This window comes from Dermochelys coriacea, chromosome 8 (genome assembly GCF_009764565.3).
Source record: "Dermochelys coriacea isolate rDerCor1 chromosome 8, rDerCor1.pri.v4, whole genome shotgun sequence".
Lineage (NCBI taxonomy): Eukaryota > Metazoa > Chordata > Testudines > Dermochelyidae > Dermochelys > Dermochelys coriacea.
Window position 1 is genome coordinate 36,505,773 of NC_050075.1, and position 16,703 is coordinate 36,522,475.

At 42.8% G+C, this 16,703-nt stretch overlaps 1 protein-coding gene across 3 annotated transcripts in view; it reads right to left on the reverse strand.

The window, feature by feature from the left end:
• Positions 1-16,703, reverse strand: part of NRG2 (neuregulin 2) — a 293,165-nt gene that overhangs the window by 90,651 nt on the left and 185,811 nt on the right. For all 3 annotated transcript variants that reach the window (XM_038412862.2, XM_043520453.1, XM_043520452.1), the window contains 2 exons: positions 11,468-11,586; positions 3,812-3,877 (listed from right to left, as the gene is read on the reverse strand). In XM_038412862.2, the coding sequence (XP_038268790.2) occupies positions 3,812-3,877; positions 11,468-11,586 (185 nt within the window). The remainder of the gene's footprint in view (positions 1-3,811; positions 3,878-11,467; positions 11,587-16,703) is intronic.

The following is a 16,703-nucleotide window of genomic DNA, read 5'->3' on the forward strand; positions in this document are numbered from 1 at the left end:
CACAACAGAACGCAGGACACTTCAACTGAAACAACAGATAATGCAGAACAGTCACAACTACAGTCCATTTTATGCCGTTAAGGCTTCTTAAGAGAAGGGATTGTAAATGTTTCTTAACACACATAACCTGGCTGCCTGTTTCAGTGAAACGGCCTGTTTCAATGGCTTACAGCTGCAATATTCTGTATTTTTGTCAAGCTTCAAGAAGAATCTCTCAAGTGATCTCTTGAAGCTCACAAGGTTTTCCGATTTTATTTTCTCCTCTGCCATCCAGGCCGCAAAAAGCACCTGCCAGCATCACAGCAAAACCAAACAGGACGTTAGGAATCATTAAAAAAGGAATAGAAAATAAAACAGAGAATATCTTATTGCCCTTATATAAATCCATGGTACACCCACATCTTGAATACTGCATACAGATGTGGTCCCCTCATCTCAAAAAAGATATACGGGCATTAGAAAAGGTTCAAAAAAGGGAAACTAAAATGATTAGTGGTTTGGAATGGGTCCCATATGAGGAGAGATTAAAGATGCCAGGACTTTTCATCTTGGAAAAGAGGAGACTAAGGGGGGATATGATAGAGGTATATAAAATCATGAGTGGTGTGGAGAAAGTGAATAAGGAAAATTTATTTACTTATTCCCATAATATAAGAACTAGGGACAACCAAATGAAATTAATGGGCAGCAGGTTTAAAACAAATAAAAGGAAGTTCTTCTTCACACAGAACACAGTCAATCTGTGGAACTCCTTGCCTGAGGAGGTTGTGAAGGCTAGGATTATAACAGGGTTTAAAAGAGAACTGGATAAATTCATGGAGGTTAAGTCCATTAATGGCTATTAGCCAGGATGGGTAAGGAATGGTGTCCCTAGCCTCTGTTTGTCAGAGGGTGGAGATGGATGGCAGGAGAGAGATCACTTCATCATTACCTGTTAGGTTCAATCCCTCTGGGGCACCTGGCATTGGCAACTGTCAGCAGACAGGATATTGGGCTGGATGGACCTTTGGTCTGATCCAGTATGGCCGTTCTTATGTTACAGCATCCATCTTCTTGAACTCTTATAATACCACCAACAACTTTATGCGTCTATAGATGCTTTCCTCCTAGGGTTACCAACCCTCCCAGTTTGGTCATGAGTCTGCTGGAATCTGGGAGATCTCTGGGAGACTTTAGGCCACTAAAAGTCTGGTGGTGTAGCAGGGCTAAGGCAGGCTCCTTATCTGCCCTGATGCCGCACGGCTCCTGGAAGCAGCCAGCATGCCCCTGTGGCCCCTAGGTGGAGGCAAGGCCAGGGGGTATCTGTGCACTGCCCCCGCCCTAAGCGATGACTCCACAGCTCCCATTGGCTGGGAACGGGGAACCACGGCCAATGGGAATTGCAGGGGTGGTGCCTGCAGGCGGGGGCAGCACACGGAGCTACCTGGCCACCCCTGAGCCTAGGGGCTGCTGCTGGATATGTCGCTGCTTCTGGGAGCCACCCAAGATAAGCTCCGCCTGGCCGGAGCCTGCACACCCCAACCCCCTGCCCCAGCTCTGAGCCGTCTCCTGCATCCAAACTCCCTCCCAGAGCCCTCACCCCCTCCTACACTTCAACCCCCTGCCTCAGGCTCAGCCCGGAGCCCCCTCCCACACCCAAACTCCCTCCGAGAGCCCATAAACCATCCCTCACCTCCTCCTGAACCCAAACCCCCTGTCCCAGCCTTGAGCCCGATCCCACACCCAAACTCCCTCCTACAACCCAAATCCCTGCCCCAGGCCCCTCCCGCACCCAAACTCCCTCCCAGAGTCCTCACCCCCTCCCATACCCCAACCTCCTGCCCCAGGCTCAGCCCAGAACCCCCTCCTACATTCCAAACCCCTCGGCCCCACCCCCCAGCCCAGAGCCCGCACCCCCTCCCATACCCCAACCCCGTTATCCACTGAAACACAGCCCAGTGAAAGTGAGTGAGGGTGGGGAAAAGTGAGCGACTGAGGAAGGGGGCTGGAGTGAATGGGGTGGGGCCTCAGAGAAGGGATAGGGCAGGGCATGGCCTTGGGGAAGGGGCTGGCCAAAGGTGTTTGGGTATGTGCGGTTGGATAGTTGGCAACCCTATTTCCTCCAGCCATCTTAAAGTGCGTTATTAGATGAGGAAACTGAAGCCCAGAGAGGGTCACAATAGTCAATGGCAGAGCTGGAAATACAACCCAGCTCTCCTGACTCCAAGTCAGGACTGATTTAAAACCAAGTTTTTCTAAGATAACAAAAAGCATATTTTTGTATTTAAATTGGATTTTTAAATTTCAATTCAATAGAATTATCCCTAAAACTTCACTCCAGTTAGCAATCCAACCCAACAGAGCTACTTGTGTTTGGATCACTCATGTGGGTAAGTCGTGCCAGGTAAGGCCTTTAGACTATATGTTCTTCAGGGCAGAGACACTATCGTTTCTTTGTCTGTCACAGGCCATGCACACATATAACATTATATTAATAATGACAACAGAGACATAATCCTGACTGCGCTAGCCAGAATTATGGGATGCAGGATCAGGTCCTTAAATGACCCAATCCTACATATTAGTTCCACAGTCAAAGTGGTCCATGTTGCTACATCTGGTCACATAGTCAGACCCTACATGAACAACAAGGCACAGCAGATAGTCATTATTTCTTGGAAATGTACAAGTAGTATCACCTTGGTTTGTAATCTTCATGTAACTGTTTTAATGTTTCACTTACATATAAAAATGGATTTGCTGTTATGTTCTGGAAACAACACACTCAAAAGATTTGGTAGGGGCAGAAGGTGATTTAAGGGCTGAAACTAAGCCCTGATCCTGCAAACTTAAGCGTGAGACCAACTTTCCTCACTTCAGTATTCCCAATGAAAAAGATTATGGCCCCAGTACTGAAATCTTCACCACAGAGGTACAGCAGTCTGCACTGTAAATTGCAGGACTTATTATTATTATTCTATAGAAGTAGAAATGTACTAAAAATCTTAAAATTGTTTGATCTACAGTTCTAATCATTGAAGCCATCTTAGATGAGATCATTATGGGATGCCCAGTGTATTGTTTGTATTAGGTTAGTCAGGTGTCTTTGAAAAGGGAGAGGGACTTATTTTTAGAAATAGCATTATACTCCTGAATGAACTGACGGTGTAATAAATATATCTGTCAGACATCAGGCTTTTATATATCCGCTTGGTGGCTAGCTTTTGTAGTTCTATTTTTAATGTTCTATATTCCTTTTGTGAAAAACAATCTAATAAAAATGAATGATAAAAACATTTCAGCCAAATGAAATATTTCAGTAAATCTGCTCTTGCTTTCTAGAAATGTATGATAAAAATGCAGTGAGGGAGTGCAACTCTATTTGCCTGCTACTATCCATACTATGCATGTATTATGTAGGTACTTTTTCTTCCTTTCCTATATTCCTACTTATCCTTGGGGAAAAATAAAAAACAAACTGAAAATAGAAAATAAAGTATATATCTGACCTATATAAATAAAACTTATTCACTGAAAGAGTTTGCATCTCTGAAAGCATGGCTAAAACTTTTAAAGCACCCTGATCGTCAAGTTAGGATTCCAACATTCATTAATTGCTCCTCTCTCTCTCTCTCTCTCTCTCTCTCCAGCTTGGGTGTCAGAAACAAACATTTCCTTTGAAGGATTTAGTTAGTGATCAAGGGCTTTCTTGGAAACTAAAACAGAAGTGGAGATTAAGTATATGCCAGCATGTGATAAAATATTAAAGTGAAATGTGTTGTAAAAGCAAAATAAATAAAGAGAAAGAATCTGGGGGGGGGAAGGTACTTACACTCATCTTCCATTACAACTAATTTAGTTTCTGAAGCAGGTAAGACTTGTGGTGCATTCGTTGTTCCTGGGGAAATTAAGGTAGAAAGTAGTGAATAAAATATCCATTTTCAGCTGAAGATCATGGTGGATTAGCTATGTTGGACATGTGTGTTGGAACAGGTGTTAAGGGACTTGCTGGTTACAGAATATCCAAGGAGGATTTTAAATGTGTTTGTAGGGGTTGGCCTATTCGCGTTCTCATTTGAATAATCAGGTAAAGCAGTTATGTTAAGGAGTGGCCCAGCACAGTGCAATTCTTTGTTAATCTACCAGATGTAAGAAGCTTCACTCTATTATCATCCCTGTGTTTAAAAAGCAGCAGGAGGAAATGGATATACAGCCCTGAATTTGACACATAGATGAGACAGTGGAATGATGGATTCTTCTGTGATGTAATGGTGACTAGCAACCAAAGATGGGATCACAGGAGGCCCCTGAGACAAACACTGACTGAGTTTAAGAAAGGTAGGATAATTTTATGACTGTAAGTAACATTTGTAGCTATGCAAGATAAAGTAATGCAATAGATGATCAGCATGTATGCTGAAGGGCTTAAACTGATCAGTTTGCAGGAGCCAGGAAGGAACTTCTCAGGTTTACAATGGCAAACTGTTTGCTTTTTCACCTTCCTCTGTGCAATATAGTAGCCACTACCCAAGGAGATATATCAGACTAGATAGACTAGTGGTTTGCTTTGGTATGGAAATTTTCTATGGGTAAGGAATACTGGAAAATTCTAGGCATGCACATTCCTTATTCACTATACTCAAGACGGTTGACAGGTGTCACCAGCTGGCACCATCACTATCCAGTGCACAGCTCCTCATCTCTCTCAAAATTTGCGAAAGGAAAAGGAGACACCGGCAGGACCACCAAGGCCTAGGAGACACTTCTGGGAAATCACCTTGGGGATGCAGCACTGGGATGTCCACCACTTACCTCTCTGAAAGGTGAGCAGAAAGAGAACAATGGGAAAGAGCAATTAAAGGAAAACACGAACAAAAGCAAAAAGAGGTTAGAAACTCAGGTTCTCCACATGCATCTGGTAAGGGGAGGTGCATTTCTGTCTCTTAGATGTGGCCTCATCACTATAATCTATGCCATTGGCACTTCAAGAGTAGATTACTTGAAGGAGCTGGTTGGAAAATTCTAATTTTCCCCCCCAAAAGTGAAAATGTTTCACTTTCAGCAACTGAAAACTGCAAGTTTTTGACTGAAAATCGAAAACGTTCAGCCAAAAACTGCCAAAAATTGGGGGAATCACTCATCTGAAAGTTTTTTATGTGGGGACTTTTCCTTTTTCTGATGAAAAATTGAAAATTTTCATGGCAATTAGGCACTTTCTGGGAAATGAAAAACCCAACTTTTTGTTGAAAGAAGTTTTGATGGACTCATCATTTAACTCATATTTTTTATTCTAAGATACAAACTCTTTTCCATATTTCATTTCCTTCAGTGTGTGTAATTAATGCTGAGTGCGCTGAACAGGCAGCCCTAGAGAATTCAGTCCCTTAGCCCACAGCGCAGGTGCAGTGAAAGACACAGCAGTGAGATACTCCTCACAGTGCACCTGGACCTTGACTTGCCAGAACCACCTGTATCATGGAGAGGAGACTTCATTCTGTCCTAGATTCCTCAGCTGAGACCAGAGTTTAAAATGAGTGCTGACTGTGGAGAGGATTTTTGTGATGTGTGCACTTCTTTGGAAACCGGAGCTGATGCAGAGCACGGCTGCTCGCTTGTGAAGTGGAATAGCACCTCATCAGCATATCTCACGAGTGCTGTGTATGGACTGGCTGCCTAGGTTGCATTTAAGGGGTTCTCAGCCAATAAAGCTCTACAGGGGCCTGCTTGGCTGAGAGAGGCCTTGTTCCATGCAGTCCTGCTGTGGTTGTGCTTAGCAGAAGCACTTGTGCTGGAGCCCCCGGTGTTATCGGAGAGAAGGCTGCTGACTGGGCACATGCTACATGAGAGACTTTAGAATGCCCTGCTCTCTGGTCTGCAGTAGCTTGGACATGTTGCCCTGAAAAGGCCATCCATAATAAAGGGCTCAGATGTGGGGGGTGGAAGGTTTTGGTTCAGTGAGAATTGAGGACAGGGGAGGTAGGATGTTTATTTTTGCAGATTGGCATTTTTGAGAATTACGAGTGGCTATCGGTTTGGGCCTTCTTTATTTTTGGCCTTTGTTATGTATTGCATTTCTAATTCAATTCCTAGCCAAGGATCCTAGAACTTGGAATAGACACCTTTCTCAAAAGGAAATAAATAAAAAAAAAGTGTCGGTGGGGAGGAGTAAAAATTACTTTGCAAAAACTATAGTTCTCCCTGGCTGGGTTGTGGGCAGCAGGGATTGAACCTCAGACTTATGGGTCGAAACGCCTGTGACTCTAGAGCATGAGCTAAAAGACCCTGGTCTGTGAGCCAAGACTGTAGCAGCCTTATCAACCTTCACCTGTAGCACAGCCATAGATAGAAGGGGACAGAGTGCCCATGGGGGTGACACACTCCCATTGGCCAAGGAGGCTCATTACAAGATTTGTGGGTCCACCCAGGTTTCTCCACTTATAATGCTGCAGCTAGTGCTTAATTTGTGCTGGGGCTTGTCAGGGATGAGCCCCGGCATTTCTGGGCTTGGCAGTTCAGAGCCCCCACACCTCTGGGCTTGTTGCATCAGTTAGGAAAGTGAAAAAAAACTATGTTTTCCTCTGAAATGTGTTTTTCTTAAAATTCTCAACACAGTTGTATCCATCAGGGTCGTAACCAGGGAGGGGCGAGTGGTGCAGCCACCCTGGGTGCAAAGCTGGGGCACAGAAGGGCAGAAAAATGGAGTGGATGAAAAAACCGTAGGGAGTAGTGCCTTGCATCAGGACTGGGATCCCCAAGACCCACAGCCATAATAGCATGAGTGGGAAAAAACCTCAAACAATGTGGGAGTGTGTATTACAGGGCAGGACGGGAGCGGGATTAAAAAAATAGTCCGACGCAGAGCTCTAGTAGGGATGCAAATACACTTGCTGGTGTTTTCAGGCAAAGTAAAGCACAAGGCTGTATCCGACACCCCATCTCCCAAACACTGCAGGATTAGGGTAAAGAAAGATCTTAAATCTTTTTTTTTTTAATTTGGTTACATTTTTTTGGTCCAAAGAAGTGACTAAAATATAATTTTTCATTGCTCTTTACAATGTTCGTTAACAATATAGAAAACAAAGCAGACATAGTTAACCATTTTTAGTGACTTGTTTAAAAGTTGTTACTGTGAAGCACCATAGCTGGTTGTTAAGTAGTAGTACAATATAATACCGCAGTTATTGTAATTTCAACTGAACAAAGAATGGGTGTGTATTTGGGGCGCAGGTACAGCAGGGCAGAGAATGAGAGAGGTGTGAGAATAACATTGTGGAACAACACTTGGAAGAGAGCCAGGGCAAAGATGGAGAGGTTTGTAGCTAGCAAATATATTCAGACTTTTTTTTCCCCCTGCAGTTGCTTTTAATATTTTTCTGCACAAGCTTCTACTTTGTATATGATGTAGAATACAAAGTTGTAAACATCTAACACTAGTACAGTGCAGTGGGCTACTCTTTCAAATCAACGTGTTATGGACTGAACGTATGGTGGTATTATTGCCAATTCAAAGTCATAAGTTTAAAATTTAAAATTAAATCATTGCTTGAGCCCCGGTACCTCTTTCATTACAACTTAAGCACTGGCTGCACCCCTGTGTGGGAGGTCAGCAGCTGGGATCAGCCCTATGAATCTCAGTGCCTGGTACCAATTCAGTACCTTTCACCAGAGCTAAACTCTCCCTTTAATTAAAAATATAAAACAAAAAACCCACAGCATGTGTTATATTGCACAATGGAGCTGCCACATGCAAGGGTCTCTGGATCAGACCTTACCTTTATCATATCAGTTAACTTGGCATCCGTCTTATCACCTATAAAAAGGTCTAGAATTTTGCGATTTATTTTCCTTGGAGAAGACATAGGATTTTTTAGCAATTGTTCTCACAAATTGGGGTTTTATTCCTATTTCTTCCCTTTCTCTTCTTTGCTTTACTCAGGTAAAGTCCATTTTAAAGAGTTATGAATCAAAGACCTAGGATCAGGGCATGGATAACCTGTGTCTGGTTTTCTTTGACTGTCTATGTAGTACAGCCATCACTGTTCAGTGTGAACTTCTGACATGCATCTGTTCTTTCCTATTTCGCTGTATTTGTGTTTCCTGCTTTCTTTACTGGTGTATCAATGTTCTTTATAGAATAAGAAATAGATTTATGCAGTAGGCTCATGCTGAAAGAGAGGCACAGGACTTGCCCCAAGGAGCTTACAATTTAATTCATAGACAAGACAGTGGAATTCACCCACCAGAGGAAGATGCAGACTCAAAGAGCAGCAAATATCATGGAAAGCATACTACTGAAAGGCATCACATAAGACATGTTCCTTAAGGAAAGATCTGAAGAAAGAGGGGGTCACTGTTTGGTGCATAAGGACAGCTGGAGGGGGCAGGCTGGGAGAATTTGGCAGTAAAATGAGAATGGGAGAAGCATGCAGTACCTGTTTAGGCAGGAAACTCTGGGTGAGCAAAGATGTAGGCAGTGGGGAAGAACGAGAAGTTTGAACTTGGTGCAGAAGCAGAGGGAGCCAATGAAATGATTCAAAGAGGAAGACTGACAAGGTCAGAATAGTGGTGGACTGTAATTGCATACAGCGATTACCACCGTAATATTTACCTTTCACGAGTGATCACCATTAGAGCCCTAGGCCTTGTACTAAGTATCAGCTATTCCGTACTAATGCTGATGACTGGCAAGCAGCAAGAGTAAAGATGTTACTGTTAATGCAGCTAAATGCCATAAAGGTATGCTTGTGAGAAAGCTTTGGTGGTGGATTAATACCGCTACAGTAGGTACGACTGAGTCAGTCTTTCTGTATTTCTAGTGCTTCCATCACCATGGAATCTACAACTCCCACTCAGTAAGAGGACAGCCCGGAGAATTAGGCTGAGAGACTAGAACTTTGCATTTGTTATTTCTGGTTTTCAGTGGCCAGAATAGCCCTTGCAAATTCCAGGTGAGATTGTGGACATCGGTCTAAGATGCAACCTCCAAGCTTGGCAAGGAATGAATGAAAACCTTTTGTCCTTTCAACCAACACACAGCTCTCATATCATACCCTACCTGTCATCTGACGAAATATTTATACGCTACATAATGCAGATGCCGTCGGAATTTGTGGGAACTAGCAGCATTAAATTGCCATAATTATGCTTTGTATTTCACTGGCATTCCTATCAGTGCTCTGTGGGCTAGGTGCTGTACAACCACACATTCGGACTCCATCTTCATTGAGCGGAAAGTATCGTCAGTGATTTATCAGTCTCAGATGGATGAAATATATGTAAGCAGACTCAGGATGAGCTCTACCCTGACATCTGGTGGTGAATTATGGCGAGTTGTGGAAAAGAACTTCAGGGGCTGATCTTGTTTGCATAGGCACACCCACCCCACCTAGCATGAGCCCACAGCAGCCCAAATGATCACTTTGGCTGCTGTGGGATCCCCAGTTTCTCTGTTATTGGGGCAGGAAGAATAAAGTGTTGTTACCCTGATTATGTGAATCAAGGACAGTGGAACTGTTTTATGACAGAGGGATTCGCCATCAACTAAGTAGCACTCACTAGACAAGGGACATGGTTTCCAAAACCCAATGAATTGAAAGAGGCTGGGGACAGATATTTGTATCTGGTGGTGTGGGTCTCTTTTGAAGGGCTGAAGCACTACTTGCATATCCTTTTCTCTCTACTGTGGAATAGCAGAGCTAATTTTGGATCTATTAGGAGTCTAGTTACAGGGTGCTAAGCTGAATTCACTTTGGGCCAATGGTGCACCAGCACTGAGACTCCCCTACTACAAGCTGAAATCATTAAAGAGCTGAAATTACTGAGTGCTGTGTTAAGTAGTGGGGTGTGGAGGGGCTGAAGATATATTGCTGAGTGGCTGGTGGAGCAGAGCAGTTCGTGGAGGTGAAGTGGCATGGCGAGCGGATAGCTTGGTGAATGGAACCAATAGCAGGGTGGCAAGCGGAGCAGATAGCAAGGCTGGTGGAGAGGATCAGCAGGTGGTGAAGACTACAGCAGAGTCACATGGAGAGGCGTGGCAATTGGCCATTGACCTGAGCAGTGGAGCACGTGAGATCCCCCCATATCTCCCCCCACTTCCACCCAGGCTGGGAGGTAAACTCTGCAGAGGAACTTCTGAACTCTGGGGGGCTGCACTGACCACAGTCAGAAAACTGTGGATGGGGTGACTGGTGGGTTGCTGGACTTAAGACCCTGAGGGGAAAAGGACACTGTCAAACTGACTTTGGGGGTGGGTCTTTTGCTCATGGTTTGGGTTATGAATCCTGGTTGCGGTGTTTCCCCAACAAAATGGTGCATTGTTTCCCTCCTTTATTAAAAGGCTTTTGCTACACTCAGACTCCATGCTTGTGAGAGGGGAAGTATTGCCTCTCAGAGGCGCTCAGGGGGGTGGTATGTAATTGTTCCAGGTCACTGGGTGGGGGTTCAAGCTGATTTTGCCTTGTGTTATTAAAATGGAACCCCTAGATACTGAACCCGGCCCTTGTTGCTGCCAACTCTGACAGGCAGAAGGGTTACATATAAAAGGGCTACATTTTCCAAACACACCTGCCTAAGTGGAGACCATAAAATACATGCGTGCTGTGTCTGATTTCCAGGCGCAGTTACCCGTTGCGCATGCACATGTTGCTATCATAATGACTGTCTAGATTTGAGAATGCAGTTCAAACAGTTTAAAGGTGCTGTGCTGTCCAGTTAACTAACTTTGGATTCTTTTCCTAAATGGAAAAGATATAACAGAGCCTGAGGGCTCTGTTCAGACACAACGCTTAACACGCAACTAGCATTTTGCATCTGGAGGCCTTTACAGATCTGGATTGGCACCTTTTATTTTTACAGACGGGGTAATTAAGACATATAGAGAGGTTGATTAACCTACCCAAGGTTACAAGTAGAGGCCCAAGACTGCAAACCCTACCGAAGGAGTGCTTAATACTGAAAATAGTCCCATTTAAAGCAGTGAGCAACACAACTTAATCATATTTAAGCAGTAGGAGGATCATGTGGCATGACCAAGTCTGTAACAAAATTTAAAGTCTTTTGACACCCAACCACAGGCTCCATTCAGTAGCCCACACGCGACTCCCAGGGAGAGGGACCTTACTAGATGAAAATCAGTCAGCATTCCACTCATAGAGAAGTTATACCTTAACTAGTCATCTCCTTTGCTTCTCAGAAATGCTTCTAAAAAGTATAAACCCACCACCTCCACGACCACCACCTCCAATTGTTTTTTTTAAATAATATTTAATCTGCAGTTTATTTAAAGTGTAGCTCAACCACTCTGCCAGTGGCAGATGGCGACAATAAACATTTATGCTTAGGCTGCATTTTTCTTTATCTCCCAAGATTGTTTCACTTGATATCCTGAAAGTATTAAACAATACACAAGACAGATCATATGCAGAACATGCTGCCCCAGTGTAAGAAAGGCAATAGCGGTCTCCTGACAGTTTCTGGTGTCTCAACTTACCACTTCTCACATTAAGGCTGCCTTTTGCTGTGTCTTTCCCTAGGACATTCTCCGCTTCACAGCTATACTCCCCAGCGTCTTCCAGCTTCACCTTATTGAACTGCAGCCTGGAAATTTTTCTGTTGAAAAATAAAGTAGATTTTTTTTTTTTTTACTCAAGCATGAACAATATTTATGAAATTAAAGCCCTTTCCCACCACCTGTCCCAAACAGGTTGGGTCACCCTATGCTGATCTCATGTTGTCTGAGCTCACAAATGACATAGGGTTAAGTCTGGTCAGTATTTGGATGGGACACTGCCAAGGGAAGTGCAAGCACAACTGGAAATAGTACTGGTGCGATACAGGAAGTGATGCTCTGCCCTCTGAGTTAGCAATGAACCGAAGCCTAAGAATGGTGCTAGGGGACGCAGAAGTGCTGTCTGATGCACCATAAAACCAACAGCGTTATACTTTAGTCCAGTAACTAAAGAGCTAATTATCTCACTGTGTATGTGTAATGACACCTACAGACAACCTGAGTTATCTGAGGTGGGACTGAACTCAGGTCCTTCAGCAACAAAAGCACAGGCCTCAACTACTGGAGCTTCGTGAGTATTCCCACACCTGTTAGGAGCAGACTGTGATAGCCACTGGACCCAACCACTAGAGGGAAACATAAACTAGAACAGCATGTTATATACTCTTCCTCACAAACAAGCTTGATCACTGACTCTGAACTCCACAGGGTTCAAGTACCACATAGGCAGCGTTGTGTAATGTGCTCTGGTTGAACACAAACTTGCAGCATACAGCTGGCAGCAGGACTTGAATCCAGGGCTCTCAACCCCCAAACCCCAGCCTCTTCTATTTGAGCTAGTGGTGTGGCTGGTTTAAGCCTCACTTAGGCCAGCAACTAGAGGCAGCATCCATACACTGGGTATTGCTAATATACAGGGTCTGAAGTCCATCTGAGTCCCTGGGTTCCTAGTGACTAGAAGCACCTGGAAACGCCACCACCACATTATACATTGTTGCAACTAACATCATCATCTGTCCCTCACTCTGAGTTTAATTAGCATGGGAACAGATATATGGGAGAAAATCTTGAGAGCTCCTAGTGAGAAGTGTGTTAGCTTCAGAACTGGGTGAGATTGTGCTCATTCTCATTGTGTTTAACAAGGTTTAACAATCCTGCACTGATTCTACCTGGAATGTTAAAAATCAATGGTTATACCCAATCGAGTGGACAAAAAGGGAGAGGGAATGGCACTCCATTTCAAAAATGGCATTATCTGTTTCCGATTCACTGATAACTCGGAGGAAAATTATCTTAAACACTTACGGATAATATCCCAACAGATAAAGCACAAGATGGAGTAGCAGCTGGTGTCCGCTACAGACCACCAATGATACTAGGGAACAGGATGAGCAGCTCCTTACGCATCTATCTATAATATGCAGGCGGGAAAAGTAGCGAGATCATGGGGGATTTCAACTGGAGTGACGCATGTTAAAGATCTCTTGCTGACAATACTAAAACATCCCTGTGAATTTCTAAATGTTATAGATCACAATTTCCTAACTCAAAGAGTGCTGCATCCAACACAGGGGAATTTTATATTAGACCTCATCTTGACAGAAAAAAAGGAACTGATTATAGAACTAAAAATGACTTGATCACATTTGGAGTATGTAAACAGAATTAGGCCCAGCACAGAATTAGATATTTGGTGCTTTTAAGACGGCCCATTTCACAATGCTGGAAACAATTATGAGCCCAATCAGCTGGGAGGAAGAATTTAATCCAAAAAAAAATGTGAATGATAATCAGAAATTGTTTAAAAACACTTTGCTAGATGCCCCAAAAGCCACAATCGAGAAAGAAGGCTAACCTGGTTTAGAAGGGAAGTGAAGGCATCTGTATGTATAAATGATTAAATGAAGAAATAAAAAAGAAAATAAAAATTGATAGTAATGAATATAAATCAGAAACTTGCAATGGTTTTTGAAAAGAGAAATCATGTCTCACCAATCTATTAGAATTCTCAATAAGACTTAGAACACTGGGGATGTTCCAGAAGTCTGGAAAAAAGCTAGTCTGCCCATATTTTTAAAAGGGTAAATGAGATGACATGGATAATTATAGGCCTCTCAGTCTGACATCAGGCCTGGGCAAGATAATGGAGCAGCTGATATGTGTTTCGCTTAATAAAGAATTAAAGGAAGGTCATGTAATTAATGCAAATCAACACGGGTTTATGGAAAATAGATTCTGTCCAACTAACTTGATTTTTTTATGAGATCACAAAGTGTGACTGATAAATAGTGTTGACATAATATATTTGACTTGGTACCACACAATATTTTGATTAAAACTAGAAATAAAAAAATATTATCCTGGCACACATTAAATGGACTAAAAGCTGGCCAAACTGATAGGTCTCAACACGTAACTCTAAATAGGGAATCATCGACTGAGGGGTTTCCAGGGCGATCCCACAGGGATTAGTTCTTGGCATATTTAACATTTCCCTTAGGGAAGGGTTTATTGATTTTAATTGATACGTGTGTTTTTAAAATGATCAATGGAAGACAATTATAATGGAAAATGTAAGACAAACATCTGAGTTTTGTGTTTAGTTTTGAAAGCAGTGAGGTTATTGCTGACACTGATTGTTTAGGATAAGGAGTTCCAAAGTTTCCAAGATTCTGATCTTTTGTCCTGAGATGGGATGGGAACAGTTTTCCAATATTTTGACATTTTTTGCAGGATGGGAAAGCCATTTCCCACTGAGATCTAGTCACAAGTGTTACCCTCATGGCAGGCCATTGCATTCTTCTTGAGGAAGGCAGTCATCCTGGATCCATATAGGCTTCATTCAGCAAAAGGGCCAGGGTTATATCTTAATTCATCCTTGGTGTAACTACATTGATTTTAAACTTACTCTGGGGTAGATTCTACCCTATTGTTTTTTCCCCCTCAGTACCTATGATTTAGTCAAATACTGATTATTTTCTGTAGTCTTTGTATATTACTTAGCCATAGTGAATACTATATTTGGGGATACACTCAATGATCTCAACTCACTCCTGTTTTCCTGACTTTTGGATGAGACAATACAAAGATCCAGACCAATTTTGGTCATTAAAGATTCTGAGAAATATTAGCAGCAGTGTCTGGATGAAATTCCAATTTTTCCCCCTCCCTAAATCCAATCCCTTCTTATTTCCAGTTGGAAACAGCTTACCCCCCCCCCCCCATCTCCTAATAAAACTACTTATGTGGTGTTGCTATAAGCTGTTAGGCACAAATGCAGACAGCTCCGGCGTGCAGTGTGGTAGCTTGAGTTCTATATATTGATAGGCTATAAACTGCTTTGGGATCCTTCAAGATGAGAATCATTAGATCAAATTATACAGATATCACCATTATTATTAGTTTTCTAAAACTAGACTACCAAGATGGAGTTTTGGACATTCTGCCTATGAGATAATGCATTTTGAGTGAATACAGAGAAGGCCATAAAGGAATTCATTTTATCCTCCTCTAATAGTGTGAATTTGAAGATTACATTGAAGGTGGCCCTTATATTTGCTATTAGGAGAGTACTGTGTATATTAAATATGCTAGAGAAAAGAACTCCCATCAGGAGATAGTAGAAAGGAAATGTGGTTTAGAGATTACTCATGTAGGGAAAGTTACCCAGATGTTCAAATTTTTGCAGGCTCACACCCTAACACCAACCTATTAAAAGCATCGTTATCCAATTGTTGCTTCAATGGCATTTATGCCAATTTACTCTAGAGTAGGACTGCCTTTAAATTCCCCTTTAGTTGTGTTCCCTCTTCTCTTAAACCTGCCTGTGTAACTTCTAGTTTGTGCAACAACCTCAAACAAATTGTCTATCTTATTTACCATAACTTTAGTTTCTTTTTAGCAGAGTAAGATGAACACTTTTCTGCAGGCCAAATTCACCACTGATGTAAAGAGGTGCAGTTCTGCTCAGGACAGTGAGGTAACACCCACTAACCTGAGCGATGAATTCAATCCTTGTGTCTCAGCCTCCTGGGAGTATTGTGCAGAAATGGGATGAAGAAGGTACCCCACAGGGTAATAACAGGGTTGCTTGATGACACTGCAAGTAGGACTGTTGTCCCACAAGCTCATCAAATGGTCAACCAGGTCGAAACTGAACATCTAAAACATTTAACTACCGAGATGGGCAAACCTCGAAGTCTGTCATCTCTCTTCATGTCAAAGAGAAGAGCACAGATCAGGAATGGGATAAAAAAGCAACCTGAACCAGCAGACCATCAGCTGTTTGATCCAGCCAGCTCCCACTGACTTCAATGGAAGATCCACATGCACATCTCTCTCCGGTTGATCTTGTGATGAGTAATACCATAGCAGGTTAGAAGAAATACAAGCTAAATTTCTGCTCTTACACAAATGTGAATTCCCCACACTCCCATAATAGTCAGGGTTTGACAGTTTGGCAAAGCACCATGAGTAGAGTCATTGTTAACTTTGTTTTCCAGTGCTTTGGAAAAGATCTCACATGGTCTGATCAAGACTGGTAGTTGAAGGTCTGCTTTGGCAATCTGAATACAGCTTAACTCACTCTGCAGTGGTTTTGCTATTGTGTTCGTTTCTTGCTGGGTAATCTCTTCACATTCCTATCAATGGCATGTTATTTAAATTTAGCAGGCGATAAAACACCAGCCAATACTTTCTTCCACCCAAGAGATAGGTTTCCTTTCTGTGCAAGGCAGGCCTGTCCAAACCTGTTCCTAATTAGTGATGGAACATGCAGTTCAGAAGCAAGGAATCAGGATTTTTTCCCCTCCCTCCCGTGAACTCATTGAGAAGGACGACTCCCCTGCCCTGTGGCGCTGGAAGGTTGTGCTTGTAGTTAACAAAGCAGATAGATAATTGATGAGAAATCTGAGATTTTGACTTGCAGGTAATTGCTAGTCTCCTTGGTGCAATACACTCTATTTCATAGCGAGTCTCCCATGTAAAAAGCACTCTATTCAGTTAACAATACTTAGCTCTTATATGGTACTTTTCATTCCTAGATCTCAAAGGGCTTTACAGTGGGGTGTGAGCCCCCATTTTAGAGGTGGGGAAACTGAGGGACAGGGAGGTTAAGTCAATGAGCAGGTCTCTTGTCTCCCATTCTAGTGCTCCATTCACTGGACCCCACTGCATATAGAGAATAAGATATTTCAAGAGGATCACAAAGAATTAGATT